This window comes from Theropithecus gelada, chromosome 9 (assembly GCF_003255815.1).
Source record: "Theropithecus gelada isolate Dixy chromosome 9, Tgel_1.0, whole genome shotgun sequence".
Classification (NCBI taxonomy): Eukaryota; Metazoa; Chordata; class Mammalia; order Primates; family Cercopithecidae; genus Theropithecus; species Theropithecus gelada.
Window position 1 is genome coordinate 61,410,504 of NC_037677.1, and position 25,039 is coordinate 61,435,542.

Here is a 25,039-nt window from a genome sequence, read left to right on the forward strand (position 1 = left end):
CCCATCATCTTCCATCTTCTTCAGAGGTAAACTGGTATCCTAAATTTGCTTTTTTGTTTTTTGTGGGTTTTTTATTTTATTTTTTGGAGAGAGGGTCTTGGTCTCTCACATAGGCTGGAGTGCAGTGGTGCAATCATAGCTCACTGCAGCCTCACACTCATGGGTTTAAGTAATATTGCTGCCTCGGCCTCTGCAATAGAGAGGACTAGAGGTGTGTGCCACCATGCCCAGCTCATTTGAAAAAATAAAATTTGTAGAGTCAGAGTCTTGCTCTGTCACCCAGGCTGGAATGCAATGGCACAATGAAAGCTCACTGCAGCCTCGAACTTCTGGGCTCAGGTAATTATCCTGCCTCAGCCCTATTAGCCAGAACTACAGGCATGCATCTCCATAAGCAGCTAATTTTTAAAAAATTTTTTTATAGAATGGGGACTTGCCCAGGCTAGTCTCAAACTCCTGGCTTTAAGAGATCATCCCGCTGCTGCCCCTTTTTGTTTTCATTTGTTTGTTTTGCTTAATTTTTCCTATTTAGTGCTTCAGTGGCTGCTTTCTCTCACCTGCTAGGTTTTTTTGTTCAGAAGTAGACCTTATATTTATAGCCTGTACTTCATTGTATTGAAGATCCAGACACTGAGCCCAACAACCGTTTGGCAAAGGTTCTGGGGCAAAGCTGTGGAAAATGCTCTAAATGAGCATTTTCTCTAGGTAGCAGCTTACTAAAACTTCACCCTCCTTTCGTGGTCAAGAGAAGCCCTGCGATAGCTTCTTCTGGTTTTATTCAATGAATTTAGCTCTGGGTTCATGCCTCCTTTTCTGCACACTTACTGCCTTTCATCCCATATACTATGAGTGCTAATTGCTTTGCCTGTTTTCAGCCTGAAGTCCAGAAGCCTACAACTTCATTTCTTCCTACCATAGTATGTTTCTATGTAGTCTCTGATCCACAGAGATGGTGTCTTGTTTTGAATTGGTTATGCCTTTAAAATTTTTCTCATCTTTAAGTTTACCAATGATTTTTATATTTTTAGAGCACAGGCTCAAAAACCAGAAAATTTTTTTTTTTTTTTTTTTGAGACGGAGTCTCGCTCTGTCGCCCAGGCTGGAGTGCAGTGGCCGGATCTCGGCTCACTGCAAGCTCCGCCTCCCGGGTTCACGCCATTCTCCTGCCTCAGCCTCCGGAGTAGCTGGGACTACAGGCGCCCGCCACCTCGCCCGGCTAGTTTTTTGTATTTTTTAGTATAGACGGGGTTTCATCGTGTTAGCCAGGATGGTCTCGATCTCCTGACCTCGTGATCCGCCCGTCTCGGCCTCCCAAAGTGCTGGGATTACAGGCTTGAGCCACCGTGCCCGGCCAAAAACCAGAATATTCTAAGTGTATTGAAATCCCACCGTCGTTTCTGTACTTTTCATATATAAAATTGTTCTTTGAATTGTGAGATCCGTTTACAGAAACTGCTGCTGCTTTTTAGACTCTTGCTCAGTAAAGATCTGGTTTATTATTTTTATATTTCTGATAGCTTTGCCGGCATTGTTTTTTCTGAGCTATTTGATTGAGACTATGTTTAGTGGCATCTTCATTTTAAAAGGCCAAATTATTTAGTTCAGTTTGTTGTAATTTTAAATTGATAGGAAAATATGAATATTAAAATATGTAAAATGTGCTATATATGCCAAACAAAATGCTAAAGAAAGTAGGCTGCTGCTGGACACTCAACTCAGTTTACAAACAACAGAATGAATAGAAAAATGGAAGGAAACTATCGAGCATTTTCTGTGTGCCATAGTATATATTTATATGCATGCATCTATATATGTATGTATATATATTTGTGTGAGTATATATGTAGACATACTCTTATATACATATATAGTTTATTGTGTAGAGAAATTTAGTAGCTTGTCTAAAATCATACAACTGGTTACTCATAGAGGCAGGCATAAAATTATAAAATTTATGTCTGTCTAACGTCAAAACTCTTGCTCCTTATTCTGCATTCTTTTAACATTATGTCTTCTGGTCACAAGACTTTGTTCATGGTTTACTGTTAGTCAGTTATTGTCATGGCATTTCAGTGATCTTAGGATTTCTAAATGTGATCTTGAGCCTTGATTTTTCACTGTATCCACTGTGGTGGAGATTGCTGGTTGTCCACTGAATGGGAGTAATTTGAACCACATCTAGGCCTGACTCCTGAGTGATGTGAGCCACTACTAGGCCTGGCTCCTAAAGCCCCCACAGGGTTTTTCAGTGTACTTTCCCCTTTTCCTGAGAGCTGGAATGGTGATGAGCTGAACTGACCTTGGAAGCCATATGTTGGCTGCCTTGAGCTTGAGTACATGAAGGAACTTATCAATTCCTGCCAACCAGGAATGTGCACTGTGGGTTGTATCTTAGGGAGAAAGACAATTTCATTTTATTGGAGATATTGTATTTTGAGGTGTATTTGTAGTAGCATTTTAACCTACCCTAACTAATATGCTTGTTTTAAAAGAAAGGCCAAGAATCAAGGGCATAGAGATTTTTCTTTTTTTTTTTTTTAGTTGAAGTCTTGCTCTGTCACCCAGGCTGGAGTGCAGTGGTGTAATCTCTGCTCACTGCATCCTCCACCTCCTGGGTTCAAGTGATTTTCCCTGCCTCAGCCTCCCAAATAGGTGGAATTACAGACACCCGCCACCATGCCTAGCTAATTTTTATATTTTTAGTAGAGACTGAGTTTTGCCATGTTGGCCAGACTGGTCTCAAACTCCTGATTTCAGGTGATCCACCTGCCTTGCCTCCCAAAGTGCTGGGATTACAGGCACGAGCCACTATTGACCCAGCCAGATTTTTTCAACATGGGCAAAATATGTTGGAGAAGAAATTTTTACAGACATGCTTTTATCATCAATAAGATACAACAAATGAAAAAATATGTTCTTTAGTAATTTGGGGACTTATTTTGACCGACAGTTAAGAACGTTAATATGGGGCTGGGTATGGTGACTCACGCCTGTAATCCCACCACTATGGGAGGCCGAGGTGGGTGGATCACCTAAGCTCAGGAGTTTGAGACCAGCCTGACCAACCTGGTGAAATCCCATCTCTACTAAAAATACAAAATTAGCCGGGCATGGTAGCACATGCCTGTAATCCCAGCTACTTGGGTGGCTGAGGCATGAGAATCACTTGAACCTGGGAGGTGGAGGTTGCAGTGAGCTGAGATCGTACCATTACACTCCAGCCTGGGCAACAAGAGTGAAACTCGATCTCAAAAGAAAAAAAAAAAAGAATGTTAATATTGGCACTTATGTATATTATTACTATTACTGCCAAAAATTAATTTACTTTATTAATTTACTTTATGAGACTAGTGTCATAGAACTTGGAATTGCATAGAACCTTACGAGGTCATCCTATGACAGATGTTCATTATTATGGGTGGCCAAAAATTGACTAGCAAAAGAGAGGGAGTCTCGAAAATGGAGGACAACTGTTAGGTTACAGATTAAGTTATGTCACCTCTTGAGAGAAAGTGTGCTGGCCACATGATATATTTACAACACCTTCCTGCCTGCTACCTTTTCCAGGTGTGGCCTCAGTCTCCATCCCATGCCTATGCATTATTTCTGAAATCAGGGCCCACAGGGATTTACTGTTACTTGCATTAACTTGGGCTCAAGACATTATATCCATGGTTTTCCTTGGGCATTCTACCAAAATTAAGGCATAAAACTGGTATCAGGACCAAGGGAAAATATGTCCCTTTTTTTTTTTTTGAGACGGAGTCTTGCTCTGTCACCCAGGCTGGAGTGCAGTGGCGCGATCTCCACTGATTGCAAGCTCCACCTCCTGGGTTCACACCATTCTCCTGCCTCAGCCTCCCGAGTAACTGGGACTACAGGCACCCGCCACCTCACCCGGCTAGTTTTTTGTATTTTTTAGTAGAGACGGGGTTTCACCTTGTTAACCAGGACGGTCTTGATCTCCTGACCTTGTGATCCACTGGCCTCGGCCTCCCAAAGTGCTGGGATTATAGGCTTGAGCCACCATGCCCGGCCAATATGTTCCTTTTAACAATACTAAGAGCCCATTCTTCCCTTATCCTCTCCTCTTATTTAATTTGTAAGCCAACTGAAACAGACAATTAAATACAGGCCTTTGAAACAGAGGCCTGTGGTGGTGATATGGACTACCATGCAAGTAGAGGCATCAATTGCTTATCTCATCTAATCTTCCATCCATGGTCAAAAGATAGCTGATCCTTTGCAGGAATGTGGTTGGTGATGGGAACAGTGTAACTCCTCTTGGACCATCTATTAACTGTATGTGGTGTCATTCAAGGAGCAAGCCCAGGAGTAGTTTTAAAGCGCTGTTTGAGTGAGTGAGATACTCATCACAGTCAGTACTACCAACTTGGGTAGACTCATTCTTTTTATATTCTTTCCCCCTTGCTTCTGCCATTAAAAATGGAGGAGTGGTGACATTCACCACTGGTCTATATCACTTAAAGTTGTCAAATCACAGAAAAAATTAACTTTTTTCTTCCTTAAGATTTTTTTGTATAGTTATAACAATGTACTTTTCCTTTCTAAAGCTCAAGTTTCCAGCTGGGGCTTACTTTTTATTGGTTGGTCTGCTTTTTTGTTTTGTTTTGTGAAGTTCAGTAACAGTAAACTAAAAGGTGACAGCATTTTGTAAGCACAAGATTTTAAAATGATCCTCAGAGCCCCTCTTTCTTAGGGGAAATAATTATAATGATCTTCATGTTCTTCATCTTCCCCTCGCTGGGGAATTTTTTACTTCATTTTGAAATACTCTTACTATTCAGAGTTCTTCCTCACGAGTCTGATTTTATTGTTCAGTATCACATAGAATGTCTGTTTTTTTTGTTTTTTTGTTTTGTTTTGTTTTGAGATAGAGTCTCTCTCTGTTACCCAGGCTGGAGTGCAGTGTCACAGTCTCAGCTCACTGCAACCTCTGCCTCCCAGGTTCGAGAGTCTCCTGCCTCAGCCTCCCCAGTAGCTGGGATTACAGGTGTGTACCACCACAACTACCTAATTTTTGTATTTTTAGTAGAGATGGGGTTTCACCAGGTTAGCCAGGCTGGTCTCGAACTCCTGACCTCAAGTGATCCACTCACCTTGGCCCCCCAAAGTGCTAGAATTACAGGCGTGAGCCACAGTGCCCAGCCAATGTCTGTATTTGAAAAAAATAATTGTTTTACTGTTGTTTTATACAGATGTAGGAAACCTAAAATGATTTTTATAGTAACCATTTCTTTTTGTTCTTCATAGTTTTTTTACTCCAGTGTTTATTCCTAGACATATAGTTTAATCTTGCTTTTTTGTTTGATGATACATCTTTAAAGCCTCTTAGTCTACAGGTGACAGAATGCAGGCCATTTAGCCTATGAAGTTTCCTGGGCCTAGGTTTTACTGATGCTTATTCTCAGTGCAATTCAACATGTTCCTCTTTTCTCTGTATTACCTAAATATTGGCATCTGAATTCTGAGGCTTGATCAGACTCAGTTTTGATCCTTGCAGCCTAGTGGTGGTATTATGTTATTTTACCATAAGACGCCTAATGTCTAGTTGCTTTTCTTTTTGCAGTATTGACAGCTATTGATGTTCATTGCCTATATCTGTTAATTCATTGAAGTTGCAAAATGATATTCTAATTTTATCAAATCTTTTTCATTTATTAATTGGAATATTTTATAAACAGACACTATCCCTCATCTACTATTTGATTATAAATTCTCTTTGGCTACTCTTTGATGCAGTTCATATAGGAAAAATAATGCCCAAATTTTGATCCAATTAAGTCTAGCAGTGTTATTGAAGACAAGTGTCTTAATAATGCTCAAGAAAGTCTTATAAGGTAAATGATTGAATGAACGATCATAATTCTCTTAGTATATCTTTTCTCAGGCCAAACATCTCAAAATCCTTCAACAGTTTTCTCTATATCTCTGCTTCCAAGCCTTTGTTATCTTGGATGCTATATTCCGAACTATTTATATGATAGTTTGTTCTTCCTTTTAACCAGGCTAAGATACAATGCTAAGTGAAAAAAAGCAAAATATATACCATACAATAGGTCTATACTAAATTCTACCAGTGTGGGAGTATACTAAGTCTGTTACTTTCCTTGACTTATTATTTCAAAAACGAATCTGATTTTGTCTTAAATTGTTGATTTTTAAGTTCTTATTTTTCTGCCTTTGTGTATATGATTGACTTAACATTTTAGTTCACAAAGTCCTCATTGGTAGTAATTGCTACTCATATGCCCCAAATATTCCAAATGATTTCTTTTTTGTTGTTGTTATTCAGAGGAATAACAAGAATACAGATGGCCTAAAGAAAGGTATTTCTGGCTGGGCGCGGTGGCTCACGCTTGTAATCCCAGCACTTTGGGAGGCCGAGGCGAGCGGATCATGAGGTCTGGAGATCAAGACCATCCTGGCTAACACAGTGAAACCTCAACCTCTACTAAAAACACAAGAAATTAGCCGGGCGTGGTGGTAGGTGCCTGTAGTCCCAGCTACTCGGGAGGCTGAGGCAGGAGAATGGCGTGAACCCGGGAGGCAGAGCTTGCAGTGAGCCGAGATTGTGCACTCCAGCCTGGGTGACAAAGCGAGACTCCGTCTCAAAAAAAAAAAAAAAAAAAAAAAAAAAGAAAGGTATTTCTGTAGCCGTTATTTCCCAGCGGACAGTTGTTGCGTAATATAAAATGCCTTTAAAACTTGTAGTTATGTCTCAAGGCTGCTGAGAGGTTGCAAAACTCTTCAGTGTGTTCGCCATATGCTCAATCTTTTGATAAAGTCTCCTGTGAAATCTATTCAGATTGTATTACAAGTTAGCATTGAAAAAATTCCTGTCATATGTGGTTACAAATCTGCAGTCTTTTCTCAGTTGCTAAAAGCACATGTGTTAGTGGAATTAAGAGCCTTGTTAAACAGCTGCTGCCAATGACCTCAAAGTGACATCTAGCCAGGACTGACAGTTATAGTAATTGCTATGTTAATGTGCAAATTTAAAACATCAATAAAGGCCTGGTGCGGTGGCTCACTCCTGTAATCCCCAGCACTTTGGGAGGCTGAGCCAGGTGGATCATTTGAAGTCAGGAGTTTGAGACCAGCCTGGCTAACATGGTGAAGCCGTCTCTAGTAAAAATACAAAAAATTAGCCAGGTGCGGTGGCGGGTGCCTGTAATGCAAGCTACTTGGGAGGCTGAGGCAGGAGAATTGATTGAACCCAGAGGCAAGGGTTGCAGTGAGCCAAGATCAAACCATTGTACTCCTGCCTGGGCAACAAGAACAAAACTCCATCTCAAAAAAATAACAATAGTAAAATAAAATAAAACATCAATAAAGTTTTTCTTAACATTGGTAAATTACTTCATGACATGGAACTGATGAGATTATAGGTTTTATTGCCTTGACACATTTTCTAGCCAGTTATTTACAAGATATTATTTATTGTTGGCTATTTCAACATGTAAAATTCAGGTATGAGATACATTTTTTCACTTAAATATTATGTGGCTGGTATAGTATTTTGTATGTTCCATGTACAGAATGGGGGCTTGTATACCAGATAAGGGAATTAACTTTCATATTAATTTGACAGCCTTTTAGTTAAATTTATGCCATACTTGATTTTGTTGCTATGCCAACATTTGCTTGTGTGATTCTCAACTTCGCTGCTTTCTAAATATGGCATATGTAAAGGATCTCTGGCAGTTTGCTTAATTTTATAATCAAAAGTCTGTTGCTTCAGACCTGTTAATAATTGAATTTCCATCATATGTAATTTTATTTTTCTATGCCTTCATTTAATGTATTTTGTCTTTGAAGACCTACTAGCTTTTGAAACCTATGAAATCTAAAGTCTGTTTTGTTTCAGGAATTAGGAAATTGCATAGAAGTAGAAACTGTAAAATCAATTCCTTTGTAAAAACTTGGTATTTAGGTCAGGCACAATGGCTACTGCCTGTAATCCCAGTGCTTTGGGAGGCCATGACGGAAGGATCACTTGAGTCCAGAAGTTTGAGGCCAGCCTGGACAATGTGGCGAGATCTTCTCTCTATAAAAATAAAGATAATTTTTAAAAAAGAGAGTATTAAAAAAAATCTTCTGGGAAAAGGATTGTAAAAAATAGAAAAAAAGACTTGGTATTTAAGAACCTATAGGTTGGCATATATATGGCATTGTACCCTATTACTGAAATCTGAAATTTCTTATGACATTTACAAATTTTGCAGGCCGGGCGCGGTGGCTCAAGCCTGTAATCCCAGCACTTTGGGAGGCCGAGACGGGCGGATCACAAGGTCAGGAGATTGAGACCATCCTGGCTAACCTGGTGAAACCCCGTCTCTACTAAAAAATACAAAAAACTAGCCGGGCGAGGTGGCGGGCGCCTGTAGTCCCAGCTACTCGGGAGGCTGAGGCAGAATAGTGTAAACCCGGGAGGTGGAGCTTGCAGTGAGCTGAGATCCCGCCACTGCACTCCAGCCTGGGTGACAAAGCGAGACTCTGTCTCACAAAAAAAAAAAAAAAAAAAAATTTTTGCTAGCCTTCAGTGATTTAAGACATTAGAGAATTATTCAAAAAAAGTTTTAAACCAAAGTTACATGAGCATTGCCTCAACTGGAATATGAATGGTATATTGCAAGAAATAAAAAATTCCAAGAATATTAAATATTTTTGACGTTCATTTGTAATTTTAAAAACTAAGTCTAGAAAAAAAGATAGCATTTCTTCCCAAAATAAGATGGAAAATATATGAGAATTGATGAGCAGTGATGATAAGAATGTATGAGCCTTTGAGCATTGCTTAATATAGTAACACTTTCTAAATTTCTAACTTTAGGTGATGGAATATGAGAATAGGATTCGAGCCTACTCCACACCAGACAAAATCTTCCGATATTTTGCCACCTTGAAAGTCATCAATGAGCCTGGTGAAGCAGAAGTGTTTATGACGCCAGAAGATTTTGTGCGATCCATAACACCCAATGAAAAACAACCAGAACGTAAGTTGCTAAAGTGAAATATAAGATTGTGATATTTATTTTTTATAAGCTACTTTGTCTCTTTCTACATAGTACTGAAATCTTCCAGGTCCTTGTAATAATGTTGTGAACAGTGTGGTTATTGAATAGCAGGCATTGTGCTAGGCTTTAGGAGTACAAAAGAGAAGCCTGCAGTCTAATGTGGCAATCTGCAACCAGGGTAAGAGGTGAAGGAGATTGTGCCCCTCTGGTTGAGATTCATTGCCTGTAATTAGATTGTTCCTGAAGGCAATACATTACACATATAACTGCTATCAAGTCACTCTTTAGTGAGGAAAACTAGAAAACATATGGAGTATGAAATTAACACACTTTTAAACAACCAGTAGATCAAATACATAATCACAAAGGAAGTTAGAAAATGCTTTCAGTTGGATGAAAAGGAATACAGAACCTCCAAAAACTTATGCAGTACCACAAAAGCAGTGCTCAGAGGGAAATTGATAGTTATAAACACCTACATTTAAAAAGAAGAATGATCTAATCAATATTCTAACTTTCACACACATAAAACAAGGTTAGATATTGATTGGTTGTGAAAATGTTGTGACCATAGGCTCAAAGGAGCTTAACCCTGAATTTCCCCAAGAGCAATAGGTTGATATTCACTAATTCATTGTCCACAGTGACCGTACAGAACATAACTACAAATAGCAAGAATTGATTGTACAGTCATGGGCCACTTAATGATGAGGATATGTTCTGAGTAATGTGTCCTTAGGTATTTCGTTATTGTGCAAACATCATGAAGTACTTAATACAAATCTAGATGGTATAACCTACTACACATCTAGACTATATGGTATAGCCTCTTGTTCCTAGGCTATAAACCTGTATGGCATGTTACGGTACTGAATACAGTAGGCAATTGTAACACAGTGGTAAGTAATTGTATATCCAAACATATCTAAACATATAAAAGATGGAAAATAGTGCACCTGTAGACTTTATAAATGTTGTACACTTAGACTACACTAAATTTATTTTAAAAATAAAATAGTTGTACTATGATGTTACTATTGGTATAAAGTCACTAGGCAATAGGAATTTTTAGCTCAGTTATAATTTTATGGGACCACCACTGTAGATTAGTCCTTTGTTGACTAAAACATCGTTAAGCAGCACATGACTGTATATGGTATAGGAGTAGGATATAAAGAAACTAATTCTTTTTTTTTTTGAAATGGAGTTTCACTCTTGTCACCCAGGCTGGAATACAATGGCGCAATCTCAGCTCACTGCAATCTCCGCCTCCTGGGTTCAAGTGATTCTCCAGCCTTGACTCCTGAGTAGCTGGGATTACAGGCATGTGCCACCATGCCCAGCTAATTTTGTATTTTTTAGTAGAGGATGGGGTCTGGCCATGTTGGCCAGGCTGATCTCAAACCCCTAACCTCAGGTGATCCACCTGCCTCAGCCTCCCAAAGTGATGAGATGACAGGTGTGACCCACTGCACCCGGCTAAGAATCTAATTCTTTAGAGAGTATATAGGAAGACATCCTAAATGGAGTACTATTTGAGTTGGGTTTTGAAAAATGAGTAATAGCTCATTATATATAAGAGAAAGAAAAGTCATCATTCAAAGTGAGTAAATTGTGTGGTCAAAAATACAGACAGATAGGCTAGGTGCTGTGGCTCATGCCTGTAATCCCAACCCTTTGGGAGGCTGACGCAGATGGATTATTTGAGCTCAGGAGTTGAAGACCAGCCTGGGCAACATGGCGAAACTCCATCTCTACGAAAAATAAAAAAATTAGCTAGGCATGGTGGTGCGTGCCTGTAGTCCCAGCTACTTGGGAGGAAGAGGTGGGACGATGGCTTGAGCCTGGGAGGTGGGTGTTGCAGTGTGCCGAGATGACACCACTGCACCCAAGCCTGGGCAATAGAGCTAGACCCTGTCTCCAAAAAAAAAAAAAAAAACAGACACATGAAATAACAAAGTGAGCTTAGGGAACCAAAAACATTTATGTCATTTACTAACCAGAAAATTCATAATATTTTGCCCACATTATTAATATTCACATATCTCTAGGTCAAATAAAAACTATGTAGAACCATCACCCCTCCAAAATGTATGAAATTTGCTATTTAAATTTTTTGGTTGTTGGCGGGGTGCAGTAGCTCATGTCTGTAATCCCAGCACTTTGGGAGGCTGAGGCAGGCAGATCTCTTGAGATTAGGCATTAGAGACCAGCCTGGCCAACATGGCACAACCCTGTCTCTAATAAAACTATAAAAATTAGCTGGGTATGGTGGTGCACACCTGTAATCCCAGCTACTTGGGAGGCTGAGGCAGGAGAATTGCTTGAACCCAGGAGGCGGAAGTTGCAGTGAGCCAAGACTATGCCACTGCACTCTAGCCTGGGTGACAGAGTGAGACGCTGTCTCAGAAGGAGAGAGAAAGAAAGAGAGAGAAAGAGGGAGATAGAAAGAGAGAGAAATAAAAATAAAATTTTTGGTTGTGGAAATTTTCAAACCTGAAAAGTAGAAAATGTAATCAACCCATATGCACACATCACTTAGCTTCAACAATTATAGCACATGGCCAATCTTGTTTCATCTATAACCTCTCTTACTTACTTTCCTCACCCCAGATTGTTTTAAAGCCAATTCAAGACATGTAGACAACCTGTAAATACTTTTGCATGTGTCTCTAAAGTACAAGAACTTTAAAAACAATAACACTTTTTAAATAATTGCATTTAAAAACAGGCAGCAGTTATTCCTTAATAGCAAATATCCAGGCACTGTTCACATTTTCCTATCTAAAAAATAACTGTTAGAGTTGGTTTGTTTAAATTAACCTCTACACTGCATTTGATTGATATGTCTCTTCAGTCTTTTATCTACCATTTTTTTTCACTTTCGTGTTTTTTTATTGCCATTTATGTGAGACATATTTTATGCCTCGTCTCACATTTCTCAGCCCACCTTTTTGCTCAGGTTGCTGCTGCAGCAGTTAGTTGTACAGTGTTGCAGCCTGACAGGACAAAGCCTCAGCTATGTTGTGTATCTGTTGCTTTCTCCTATAGGGCATCTCTGCTGCTATAGCATGGGACACCTGTAGAAGCATACTCAACCATGTTGGCACACGCACACATTTGGAGATACAAAAGCATTAACACTTACTGCTGAGAATTGGTGGATACCCTCTTCTCCATTGTCTTGGATGATCAATTCTGATATACAGACTATATGGTTTCTCAGATGGGCCAAGGGGAGTTGAGCTCTGGTTGTCTACAGTGGTAGTCAACTTAATAACATACCTTTGAATTGGCTTTTTCTGCTGACCTGTTTCACTTTTCTTAGTCCTTCCACACTGATACCTTGCTTTTAAGGAAACCAAACTAGACACCATTTATTTGTGGAAGAATGTAGGTCATTTGTATTATAGAATTTCCCACATTCTGGATTTTACTGATTGCATCCATAAGGTGTTGTTTAACATGTTTCTCTATCCTTTGTGTTTCACCCATATATAAAATACATAGAAAGTAACTGAAGAATGAATATACCAAAGTGTTAACTCTGTGCATGTTGAAATTATCAGAAATTATTTTATTCTTCTTTGTACGTTTCTTTATTTTCTAATAGACTTTATATATATACGTGTGTGTATATATTCATTCAACATGTATTGATTGATAGTGATGAGTTAGAGAACATTCTAGGTGCAAGAAATACAGTAATTAATAAAATGGACAAAAAGTCCTGCCCTCATAAATAATCTTTTATAATTAGAAAGAAATTAAAGGTATATAAAACTTCTCATTAATTGCATTGAGCTTTTAATTTAGAGCATTGGCTGGGCACTGTGGCTCAAGCCTGCAATCCTAGCACTTTGGGAGGCTATGGCAGGAGGATCGCTTGAGACCAGGAGTTCAAGACCAGCTTGAGCAACACAGCAAGACCCTGTCTCTATAAAAATAAAAGTAAAAAAATTAGCCAAGCGTGGTGGCTTGTGCCTATAGTCTTAGCTACTTGGGAGGCTGAGGTGGAGGGATCACTTGAACCCAGGAGTTTGAGGTTACAGTGGGCTATGATCATGCCACTGTACTCCAGCCTGGGCGACAGTGTGAGACCCTGTCTCAATAATAATAATAATAATAATAATAATAAAAAATTTAGATTCCTTTAAATTAGTTTCAGCACCGTGTTTTGTGATACTGAAGGAAGAAAGTAAATAAAGCTTGCATGGGCCGGTCGCGGTGGCTCATGCCTGTAATCCCAGCACTTTGGGAGGCCGAGACAGGCAGATCACAAGGTCAGGAGATCAAGACCGTCCTGGCTAACATGGTGAAACCCCATCTCCACTAAAAATACAAAAAAGAAAGCTTGCATGTAGATAAAAATCTTATTTGTGTTGATAAAAACTTTAGATAAAATTTAACTGAGTTTAATTGAGCAAAGAACAATTGGCAAATCAGGCAGCCCCCAAACCAGAATAGGTTCAGAGAGCCTCCAGTGTAGCCACATGGTGGAAGATTTATGGACAGAAAAAGGAAAGTGACGGACAGAAGATGGAAGTAAGATACAGAAGCGGCCAGATTAGTTACAGCTTGGAGTGTCCCTTATTTGAACGTGGTTTGAATGATTGGCTGCAACTTGATGATTGGCACAAGAGTATGTTACACATATGCAGTGAGGTTACAGTTCACTATGTACAGAGGAAGCTTTAGGCTGAACTTAAAATATATAAGGAGGCAGCTTTAGTCTAAACTTAATTGAACAATTCCCCTCTTTTAGTCATCTCAATGGAGAGATTGACCGAAACTTTAGTCATTGATGTCACTCTGTCATCACTGTAAATGTACTGATTTGGTCTCAAATCTCACTGGGAGATAGCACGACATGGAATCTGTAAGTTGGGAACAGGGACTTCAGGTTATTTTTTGTAAGTGTTAGAGTAGAGGGGACTTTCTTATGCTGGAATCTACTGTTTTCAGGAGTAAGACAAAAACTGGTCTGTTTTAGGACCCATTTGCTTCCTTAAAGTTTGTCGTATTTAGTGTGAGAGACTCCGTTTTGGTTTGGTTCGGTCTGCTAGAGCCTAGTGTACAAGCTCAGTCCACGACCATGGCCTCCCATAATTTTGTTTTAAAATTCCCCCTTTTTAGTCAAGTTCTCACTTAAGTGAGAGTGTGTCCAAAACTTAAGGCCTTAGAGCCACTCTGTTACCATCATTTTGGGTTTCTAGTCTCAGCATGTAATTCATAGTTTTACAACATCCTCAGGGTCACACATTTCTTTGAGTGTTTGTCATTCCAGTCAAAGAGAGACCATTTGACATTCTAGAGATGGCTGGATGCATACCTTTAAGTGTTTGAGAGAGTACAGTGTACCAGTCATATGGTTTGGCTCTGCGTCCCGACCCAAATCTCATCGTGAATTGTAATCCCAACATGTTGCGGGAGGGGCATGATGGGAGGTGATTGAATCATGGGGGCGGACTTCCCACTTGCTGTTCTCATTATAGTGAGTGAGTTCTCATGAAAGCTGATGATTTTAAAGTGTGTGGCACCTTCCCCCTTTGCTGTCTTTCTCTTCTGTCACCATGTGAAGAAGGTCCTTGCTTCCCCTTCACCTTCCACCATGATTGTAAGTTTCCTGAGGCCTCCCAGTCATGCTTCCTGTTAAGCCTGTAGAACTATATGTCAATTAAACCTCTTCATAAATTACCCAGTCTCAGGTAGTTCTTTATAGCAATGTGAGAATGGACTAATACAGCCAGGGAGACTACTATTATGACTCTCAGGAGGATAATACCAAGAGTTTGGTCCCCATGATCAAATCAACTAAAATCAAATAGATCAAAGAATGAGCTAGATAAAGAATCTACTTGTTTCAGCCAAGCAGCCTGTTTATTAATCCCCTACAACTGAATATAATACCTGATATATTCTTCCATATGCAACCAGAAGTGTCAGCAACTGCACAGATATTTCTGTTTAGCTGGTAAGTAATCTATAGCAATTTTATTTTTTAGCACAACTTTAGCAAGAGAATTTAAAATCTGTTGTGTAACTTCAGCCTTTGCAGTAGAATCTGCTATAGAGCGTATTTTGAGGGATAAATTTCTAATAATTGCCTCTTTTACTCCAAACCATGGAAAAAGAGACCTGAGAAATGAAACCCATCCAGAAGAGTGAAGGCCTCCTGGCAATATTCTCTTTAGCCTATGCTGGTAATGTTCTCTTTAACCTATGATAAAGATTAAGATAAATTGACCAGTGTTCTGTTTCTGACCAATTATGAAGCAACAGATGTTTTTTGCTCACATTGGCCATTTACCTTTTAATGCTTGTATTAGTCTGTTCTCACACTGCTATGAAAAAATACCCGAGACTGGGTAATTTATAAAGAAAAGAGGTTTATTAGCCGGGCGAGGTGGCAGACACCTGTAACCCTAGGTACTCGGGAGGCTGAGGAAGGAGAAGCACTTGAACCTGGGAGATGGATGTTGCAGTGAGCCAAGATCACGCCACTGCACTCCAGCCTGGGTGACAGAGTGAGACTCTATTTCAGAAAAGAAGAAAAGAAAAGAGGTTTCATTGACTCACAGTTCTGCATGGCTGGGGAGGCCTCAGAAAACTTATAATCGTGACTGAAGGCACCTCTTCACAGGGTGGCAGGAGACGGAATGAGTGCAAACAGGGGAAATGCCAGAAACTTATAAAAGCATCAGATCTCAGCTGGGTGTGGTGGCTCACACCTGTATTCCCAGCACTTTGGGAGGCCGAGGCAGGTGGATTGCCTGAGCTCAGGAGTTTGAGACCAGCCTGGGCAACATGGTGAAATCCCATCTCTACTAAGATACAAAAAATTAGCCGGGTGTGGTGGCGTGCGCCTGTAATCCCAGCTACTCTGGAGGCTGAGACAGGAGAATCGCTTGAACTGAGGAGGTGGAGGTTGCAGTTAGCCAAGATCACGCCATTGTACTCCAGCCTGGTGACACAGCAAGACTCTATCTCAAAAAAAAAAAAAAAAAAAAAAAAAAAAAACCATCAAATCTCATGAGACTCACTCATTATCACGAGAACAGCATGAATCACCCTCATGATTCAGTTACCTCCACCTGGTCCCACCCTTGACACATGGAGATTATGAGGATTACAATTCAACGTGAGATTTGGATAGGGACACAGAGCCAAACCATATCAATGCTGTTTTATCTGTGATAACCTTATTTAACAGTTTTACAACTTACCCAGTGAAATAAGTGCCTCTGTCATTAGAGACTTTTTCAGGAATATCCCATGAGGATAACACATTTCCTAATCACCTTTTAGCTGTTGTTATAACAGCCCTCTTACATGGAAAAGCTTTTATGCAATCAGAAAACATGCATGGATCTCATCTTAATGTGTTCCAGAAAAAAGAAAGAAAACATGCATTGAAAATGACAATTGAATGAAATTCCTTTATAAATGTTTAAATGGCCCATCAGGTAGCATAAATGAATATGAAGTTTTGATTGTCTTCCCAGGATTATGGGTGTGACAAACCAAACATTGGCATAAACCATTTAGCATTGTAGAACAGTCACCACACCAACATATATTTTTAATTTGGATCATTTTATCTCTTCCATGATGAGTTATGAAAATGCAGAGCTTTTCATAATGAAAGCTTTAAGGACTCAGGAAGGACCAGGCAGCCGTTCAGGTTCTCCATGAGTCCACACTTAACGTTGGACTTAGGTTCTCTTAAATACCTAGGCACCTAAATTAGAGAATCAAAACTGGTATTTAAGTTTTGTTTTAAGATGAGTTATCATAGGTAATTTTACTTGGGGCATGGGGTTCATTCACATTGCCTATCTAAACAGTTTCAGTAACAGCTGATAAGCATGGAAATCTGACAAAGTATTTTCTTGATATTCAATTATTTTTGCCCTGCTTTTGTTAGCAGTTTTATAAACCAGTCAATCTCTTCATTAGAGTTCTGGGAGTTCTTACCCAGTTCAAATAATATTATCCTAAAGTTATCAGAAAACCTGTATTTAAGGGTGCATGTCATGCCATCCTTTTGGTGAACCTCCTTGAAGATAACAATGCTCCAGGATTTTGCTTGCTTATGAATTTTTCAGAAACTGCATCAGCATTAAGAAACAACTTAAAACGGTCCTAGTTTAAAACATAGTTGACAAGGAAATTTGGTTATTTCTGTGGCCTACAATAATTTAACATAACACCCATAATTATAACTGATGGTATATATCCAGACATATGAGAATTTTAGGAACCCTATACAGTTTTGGAACATATATTAATACCATTTATAAAAACACAAATAGAAGAAGGTTAAACCTCATTTCTTATTTGACAGTGCTTATGTACTTTAACCTATCTAATAACCCTGTTTATCTTTCTTTTGGATGCTTCAGGGGCCCTTTGTTGCATCCCAAAGTGAGAGGTCAACAAAAAAGACTTAATTTTGCAGTTGAAATTTGATTTTAGGAAGCCTGTCAAATATGTCAAAGGTTTAAAACACTTTACCAAAACAGGATCACAGGTCACTCTAAAATAATAATCATTCACTTTGCCAAAATGATAATTTTTTTTTTTTTTGAAATGGAGTTGTGCTCTCGTTGCACAGGCTGGAGTGTAATGGCATGATCTTGGCTCACCCCAACCTCCGCCTCCCAGGTTCAAGTGATTCTCCTACCTCAGCCTCCGGAGTAGCTGGGATTACAGGCATGCGCCACCACACCTGGCTAATTTTTTTGTATTTTTAGTAGAGACAGGGTTTCTCCATGTTGATTAGGTTAGTCTTGAACTCCCGACCTCAGAAGATCTGCCCACCTTGGCCTCCTAAAGTGCTGGATTACAGGCATGAGCCACTGTGCTTGGCCAATAAAAATGTTTTTAAAAGCAAAAACTTCATTTCCAAGATGAGGTTAGAGGAAAAATAAAATAAGATAAAATTAAAGTAAAGTAAAGGTTAGAGGAAAAATAAAATAAAGTAAAATAAAATTGCAAAAACCTTTACTCTTTGGTAGAGAGGAGACTCTGGTTTCTGAACAATCAAAATACCTGTGAAAGACAGCAGAAGACAGAATCTGTCTCTCCTTCACTCTTTTTTGTTTTTTGCAATTTACTTAAAAAGGAACAGAAATATTTTAGTAACACTTATTAGTACTAGGATTTTTTGATCAAAAGAGAAAAACCAAATAATACTTTTGTATTAGTGTAATATCAATATTTAAGCTAACTTTAATAAAGCCTTATAAACTAATCTAATTTTAGTCAATTTTGACCACCATATTTCTACAGACCTTTTAAAATTTCTTACGTATTCTTATTCTTTTTTTTTCAGCTTTCTGTATTTCAGTTTTATTTACATCTTTTTAATTCCTTCAGTTTGAAACAATTTTTACGTAACTTCAAACTAGACAATTTTTTAAACAAATACACATTTTCATGCCTTTATAACTTCCTCATCAAAAGCATATCTTACTTTTGTTTATACACTCTCAATACAGAATTTTCTTATATTTAGTAGTTTTAATTACATGTAGTAACTACATTAACTCTTAGCAACTCTAATTTCTAATGCAATCCCTAGGAAGTAATTTTGAACTGTTTTATATTAGTATTTGTACAGGAAAACCATTTTATCACTTTTTGGAAAAATGTTTTCTCAAGTCATTGTTAGTTAATACATCTAAATATATTTAGCTTTTTTATACCATATAACATACCAAGGTATATACATTTAAACTTCTGTTTAATAATGAATGTTTTGGTATTTTAACTTACAAATGACTCAGATTTTTTGGCTATTATTTAATTTAACATAGCATAACTTTAAGACTTTTAATTACTGAAAGAATTGTGAAACTGTGACTGAGGTACCCTCCCTAATGTCCTCCCCAGTCATCTTGGGTCTCAAGTAGCCACCTGATATCCATGATGGCTGTGAAGGGGACAGGACCTGTTTTGAATCCTGAATTCGAATACCAGCTGTAGAGCTCAGGTCAGAAGACTGAGCTGTGAAGACGATGCCAGGAGGATCCAGCCCCTCCCATAATAGCCAGGAGACAAAGCTGGGGCAAGAAAGGAGGGAACACATTGGGCTTGCCTCTAATTTGTAGCTGCTGGCCTAGGCACTGAGGACATATCTCCAGATCTCACCACAGCCGCTTATCAGGACCCTCCAAATCCATAGGCTCAAAACCAGAAACATAAGCTCACAGTCAAACCAAGCAAGTGTTGAATTGTATTTAACTGACAATTTTGAACCCATTTCTATTTTACCAATAATTTAAAAACCAGCTTTATTTACCGAACATTATTGTATACACACAACACATATAGACCTAGAGACAGACTGATCTTACAGTGTTCATAAAGTTTTCTCATTTGCTGGCTTTTAAATAGTTTTTCTTTTCCCCATTCAGACTATCACTCTTCCAATTACCTGATTCATTGCCCTAAGCAATTGTTAGCTAGGCAGTTCTAAATTAGCATGTCTAAAGGGATAACTCTTAAATGAAAAAAGAAAATTTATATTTCAGAAGCACAGAGCTAAGACTTTAATCCTAAATATACTATCATCATTTGCTCAAAGGAAAAAATGGTATAAGTAAAGTTCAGTTAAGACAAGAAAAGTGCACCAGCACTTCGGGAGGCCTAGGCGGCTGATTGAATGGACCCCTCCCCTTAGCCAAAGGGATTCCAAAGATAAATGAGAAACTGGTTCAGGCCATGATGAGAAGGGGTTGTTGGAACTCAGGCTTAACTGACTAGCACTAACATTAAAACAGGTATTTAAGACTGACAAAACAGACTCTTTGTAGCAATAAGATGCCACATTCCAGCCTGACTAGTATAGCATCACATGACAGATAGCAGGCCCTGAAAGAAATCAAAGTATTTTGCTGCAAAATATGTTTCTTTGACACATTTTGAAATGGCCCTGCAAAGCTGTCTCTTCTGGGGGAAATTTAACATTCTGTAGAGAATCACCTTCCCTTTTTCTGGTCTTTGTCTGATCCTGAAGAGATTAGCTGAGAGCCTAGCACCTTTTAAAGGCTTGAGTGGGAAATATTTGCCATCTTTTGTCCCTAAGGGCAGCCACCTATGAGACTTTATTTACATAATAAAAACCTTGGTCTCCACAACCCCTATCTTAGCCCACTCCTTTCTATTGACTCCAGATCTTACATAATAATTTAACTCTTTTAACCAATTGCTAGTCAGAAAATCTTTGAATCTGCCTGTGAGCCCTTCCCCTGCTTCAGATTGTCCTGCCTTTCTGGACCAAACCAGTGTATACCTTACTGTGTTAACTGATGTCTTATGTCTTCCTAAAATATGTAAAAACCAAGTTGTAACCGAACCACATTTGGCACATATTCTCTGGACCTGCTGAGGCCATGTCACTGGTTATGGTCCTCACATTTGGCTCAGAATAATCTCTTCAAATATTTTATAGAGTATGTTTTTTTTTTTTCATCAACAGTAATCATGAGGAAATTCTGATATATTGAAATGAGATTCACTGGGAAATTTGGCTTCCGTTTTCATTTGCTCATGAACAGGAATTTCCAGAAATGTTGATGTGGCAGAAGTAAAAGATATATTATTCCTATATGGGTTGAGAAAAGGAAAAAAGTGAGGCTGTAGATTTTTGAGGTTTGAATTTCTATCAGAAATGGCTGGACTCTAGCCAGTAGCTCATATTTCAACTTTATTTTGTTGTATTTTTCACACATACTGTATCCCAGGATACTCAACAGATCTAAATTTGTAAGTTTTACTTTTAGAACAGTTCAAAAATAATCATGAAGCAGAGACTACATTAAGCAGTTTTAAAATGAATAGGGAGCAGATGAATTTTAGAGTGCAAGATGAATAAGAATTCTTCTGTACCGAACGTCAAGAAAGTTTGGAGTAATCATAGTTGAGTAGGACAGACATTAAAAGGAAAAAAATATTCTGTGTGATTTGAATATGTCCCATCTCCCTCTCTGTGAAGTCTGAATGTCATTGCCATCCCTAGATATAATGAGATAGATAGTTGCTTCAGGCTCTGGGCTTTGAGTGCTGCTTGCTATTGTAGTAACCAGCTCTGCATAGCTGGCCAATTATTTGAGGAAACAGTGGCATGGGGAGAATTTTTAAAATTCTATGTAGGAAAACTTGAGCTTTCTTTAGAGCAGAGCATAGCCTGTTGCAAAGAGGATCCCTATTTTCTTTCCACCATATCCAATTGGTTGACCTTATTATCTTGATGTGATTTCATCTTCATTGGAGATGAAAAGGGTGTAAAAGAGGGAATCACAGATCATATTGTGATTTACTTCTCCTGGACTCCATATTATCTCTACGATGACCCCTTGTAGCAGGACAAGCCGCAGACAAAACCCCTCAGACACCGAGTTAAAGAAGGAAGGGCTGTATTGGGCTGGGAGCTTTGGCAAGACTCACGTCTTCAAAAACCGAGCTCCCCGAGTGAGCAATTCCTGTCCCTTTTAAGGGCTTACAACTCTAAGGGGGTCTGTATGAGAGGTTCGTGGTCGATTGAGCAAGCAGGGTGTACATGACTGGGGGCTGCATGCACTGGTAATCAGAACGGAACAGAACAGGACAGGGATTTTCACAGTGATTTTTCATACAATGTCTGGAATCTGTAGATAACATAACTGGTTAGGCCAAGGGTCAGTCTTTAACTACCAGGCCCAGGGTGTGGCACCGGGCTGTCTGCCTGTGGGTTTCATTTCTGCCTTTTAGTTTTTCCTTCTTCTTTCTTTGGAGGCAGAAATTAGGTATAAGACAATATGAGGGGTGGTCTGCATAAGACAATATGAGGAGTGGTCTCCTCCCTTAACCTAAGTATTCTTTTTTTTTTAATTGAGACAGAGTCTCACTCTGTCTCCCAGGCTGGAGTGCTGTGGTGCGATCTCGGCTCACTGCAAGCTCCTCCTCCCGGGTTCATGCCATTCTCCTGCCTCAGCCTTCTAACTAGCTGGGACTACAGGCTCCTGCCACCATGCCCAGCCAATTTTTTGTATTTTTAGTAGAGACGGGGTTTCACTGTGTTAGCCAGGATGGTCGCAATCTCTTGACCTCGTGGTCTGCCCACCTCGGCCTCTCAGAGTGCTGGGATTACAGGCGTGAGCCGCTGCTCCTGGCCCTAAGTATCCTTAATAATAATCTTGCACACAGTATTTTATTGATTGATGGATTGATTGATTGATGGGTTGATTGAGATGGGGTCTCGCTATGTTGCCCAGGCTGATCTGGAACTCCTGGGCTCAAATGATCCTCCTTTCTGGGCCTCCCAAAGTGCCAGGATTATAGGTGTGAGCCTATAGGCCCTATAGCCTATTATAGGTGTGAGCCATGCCCAGCCCCTTAGAACACTTCTAATTTGGTTAATAATTTTTCACATGGTTATATACATGCAATATATTTTTAAAACGTTTTTGCACTAATTTTTTTTTCCAAACAAGATAAGTTCTTTCAGTAAAAAGTCCTCATGTTCTACCGATAGCAACAAGAGGCAGAAAAATTCTAGGCAGACAGGGGCAGGTCCCTGACAAAACCCCACCTTCAAGCCAAAAAGCCTGAGACCTGTGGCCTAAAGTGAGAACTTCTATTCCTGTGGCCTGCTCAAGTGTTGCCTTTCCTAAACTACCCATGGCCCACCCGCATCCTGTGCCTATAAAGACCCCAGACTCAGTCAGAGAAGTGGCTGAACATTGGAGAGAAGTGACTTGACTTCAAGGGACAGCTTGATGGCTTGACTTTTTGGTGAAGAGTCCAGCCTATACAGCCGGACTTGAGAGGAAGATTACCTGCTCATCCCATCCCCTTTCCAGCTCCCCTTCCTGCTGAGAGCCACTTTCATCATTCAGTAAAATCCTTTGCATTCACCATCCTTCAATTTGTTCATGCAACTTCAATTTTCCTGGATGCCAGACAGGAGCTTGGGAGCCAACAAGTGCAGATACCAAAAAAAGGCTGTCACACTGGCCCTCTCCCCTTGCTGGCGGAGGGCAGCTGTCCCACATGATGAGGCAGAGGGCCCACTGAGCTGTTAACACTTAAGCCATCTGTAGATGGCAGAGCTAAAGGAGCACTGTAACCACCCTCTGGGTCTTCAGGAATTGCAGGCACCCCCATCCAGATGCTGCTGCATGGCCCGTATGGTGTTTGCTCCTGCCGGCACCCAAAAGCAGTTGTCTGGTTCCTGCACTTGCTTGCTCTGGTTCCTGCACTTGTTCGCTTGCACACTCCCTCCTGCAATGGGTAGACAGGGGCAGGCTAAGCAAATGAGGCACCCCTGTGAGTCCTGTGAAAGGAAATATCCGGCTTCACTCATTTTGTTTTTAATCCTCTGCAGTGCTGCTTAGTACAGAGCAAGGATTGGCCATCTACAGCTAACTGCCTATTTCTGTATGGCCCATGAGCAGAGAATGGTTTTCACATTTTTTAAATGGGTGAAAAAAAAATCACAAGAAGCAGCTTTGTGAAACTTGAAAGTGACATGAAATTAAAATTTCGGTGTCCATGAAAAGAGTTATCTGCAATCTCATTTCACTCCCATTCTTATTAGAGATAACCACTGTTATTAATTTGGTGTTTATCATTTTTGTTGAAGACTATAACATCATGTATATTCATTGTCCTTCCCTAGGAGATGATTATATTTATTACTGCAGCATGATTACTACATTTCCCTTACTTTTATGTAAGTTTTATAAGTTTCCCTTACTTTTATGTAAAGAACAGGTAGCTGTTCTTTTATTTTCACTGCTATAAGTTGTGGATATTGTATAAAATTATGCAAATATGCCAGTATATGATTTATTAGTTAGTTATTGCTATGTAACAACCAGAAAATGTCAGTGGCATACCTAGCATTTATTTGGCTCATGCCTCTGTGTAATTGCCTGACAAGTTCTTGTTGCCCACTGCACAGATAGAGCTGATTCACTGAGACGGCAGTATTGCAGTAAAGAGAGTTTAATTAATGCAAGGCCAGCCAAGTAGAAGGACAGGAGTTTATTATTCATGAAGTCAACCTCCCTAAGGACTCAGAGGCCAGGGTTTTTATGGATAGTTTGGTGGGCAGGGGGCTGGGGAATAGGTGCTGTAGATTGGTTAAGGATGAAATCACAGGGGTGTGGAAAACAGTCCTCATGCACTGAGGCTGCCTCTATGTTTGGGCCACAGGACGGGTTCAGTTATGAGTCATGGGTCTGGGTGGGGTCATTCAGTTGCCAGAATGCAAAAGTCTGAAAAATATATCAAAAGATGAATCTTAGATTCTACAATAGTGATGCTATTTATAGAAGTAGTTGGGGAAGTCACAAGTCTTGTGACCTCTGGGCACATGACACCTGAGTTGTAAGGGGTTAGAGAAACTATACCTACATTTTAATGGAATTCAGGCCTCTTCCATAATCCTAATCTTGTGACCTTTTACTAGTTTTACAAATGTTGCTTTGGTCCCTGAGCAAGGAGTTTTAGGGAGGGACTATTACCATTCTTGCTTTCAAGTTAAACTATAGTCTAAATTCCTCTGATTCCCAGGCTTTTGCCCAGGAATGAGTAAGGACAGCTAGCCTATGAGGCTAGAAGCAAGATGGAGTCAGCCATGCTAGACTTCTCTTGCTGTCATAATCTTTGCAAAGGCACTTTCATCTGCAGATCCCATGAGGTGCGCTCTGCTGCTCTCTGTTGAGCTCTGTAGATAGGCTAGAGGTTGTCTAATTAAGCTGGGGTAGCTCTGAAAGTTTGTCAGCAGATTTGTCAGCCTGCTTCGTGTGTTTATCACTTTTTAGATCACTGGCCCATCCAGGATATATTTTTCTTATAGATGGCCAAGATCTAAGAAAGAAAGCCAACCTCAGAAGTCCATTTTAAGGATGCTTATGTCCCATCTGCTAATATCCCATTGGCTAAAACAAGTTACATAACAAAGCCCAAAGTCAAGGACTTTTCCATAGAGGTCAAGGGGGAAGGAA

At 39.6% G+C, this 25,039-nt stretch overlaps 1 protein-coding gene across 1 annotated transcript in view; it reads left to right on the forward strand.

Moving 5' to 3' along the window:
• Positions 1-25,039, forward strand: part of MICU1 (mitochondrial calcium uptake 1) — a 244,446-nt gene that overhangs the window by 48,076 nt on the left and 171,331 nt on the right. Inside the window, exon 4 of the mRNA XM_025395548.1 lies at positions 8,858-9,020. Within this exon, the coding sequence (XP_025251333.1) occupies positions 8,858-9,020 (163 nt within the window). The remainder of the gene's footprint in view (positions 1-8,857; positions 9,021-25,039) is intronic.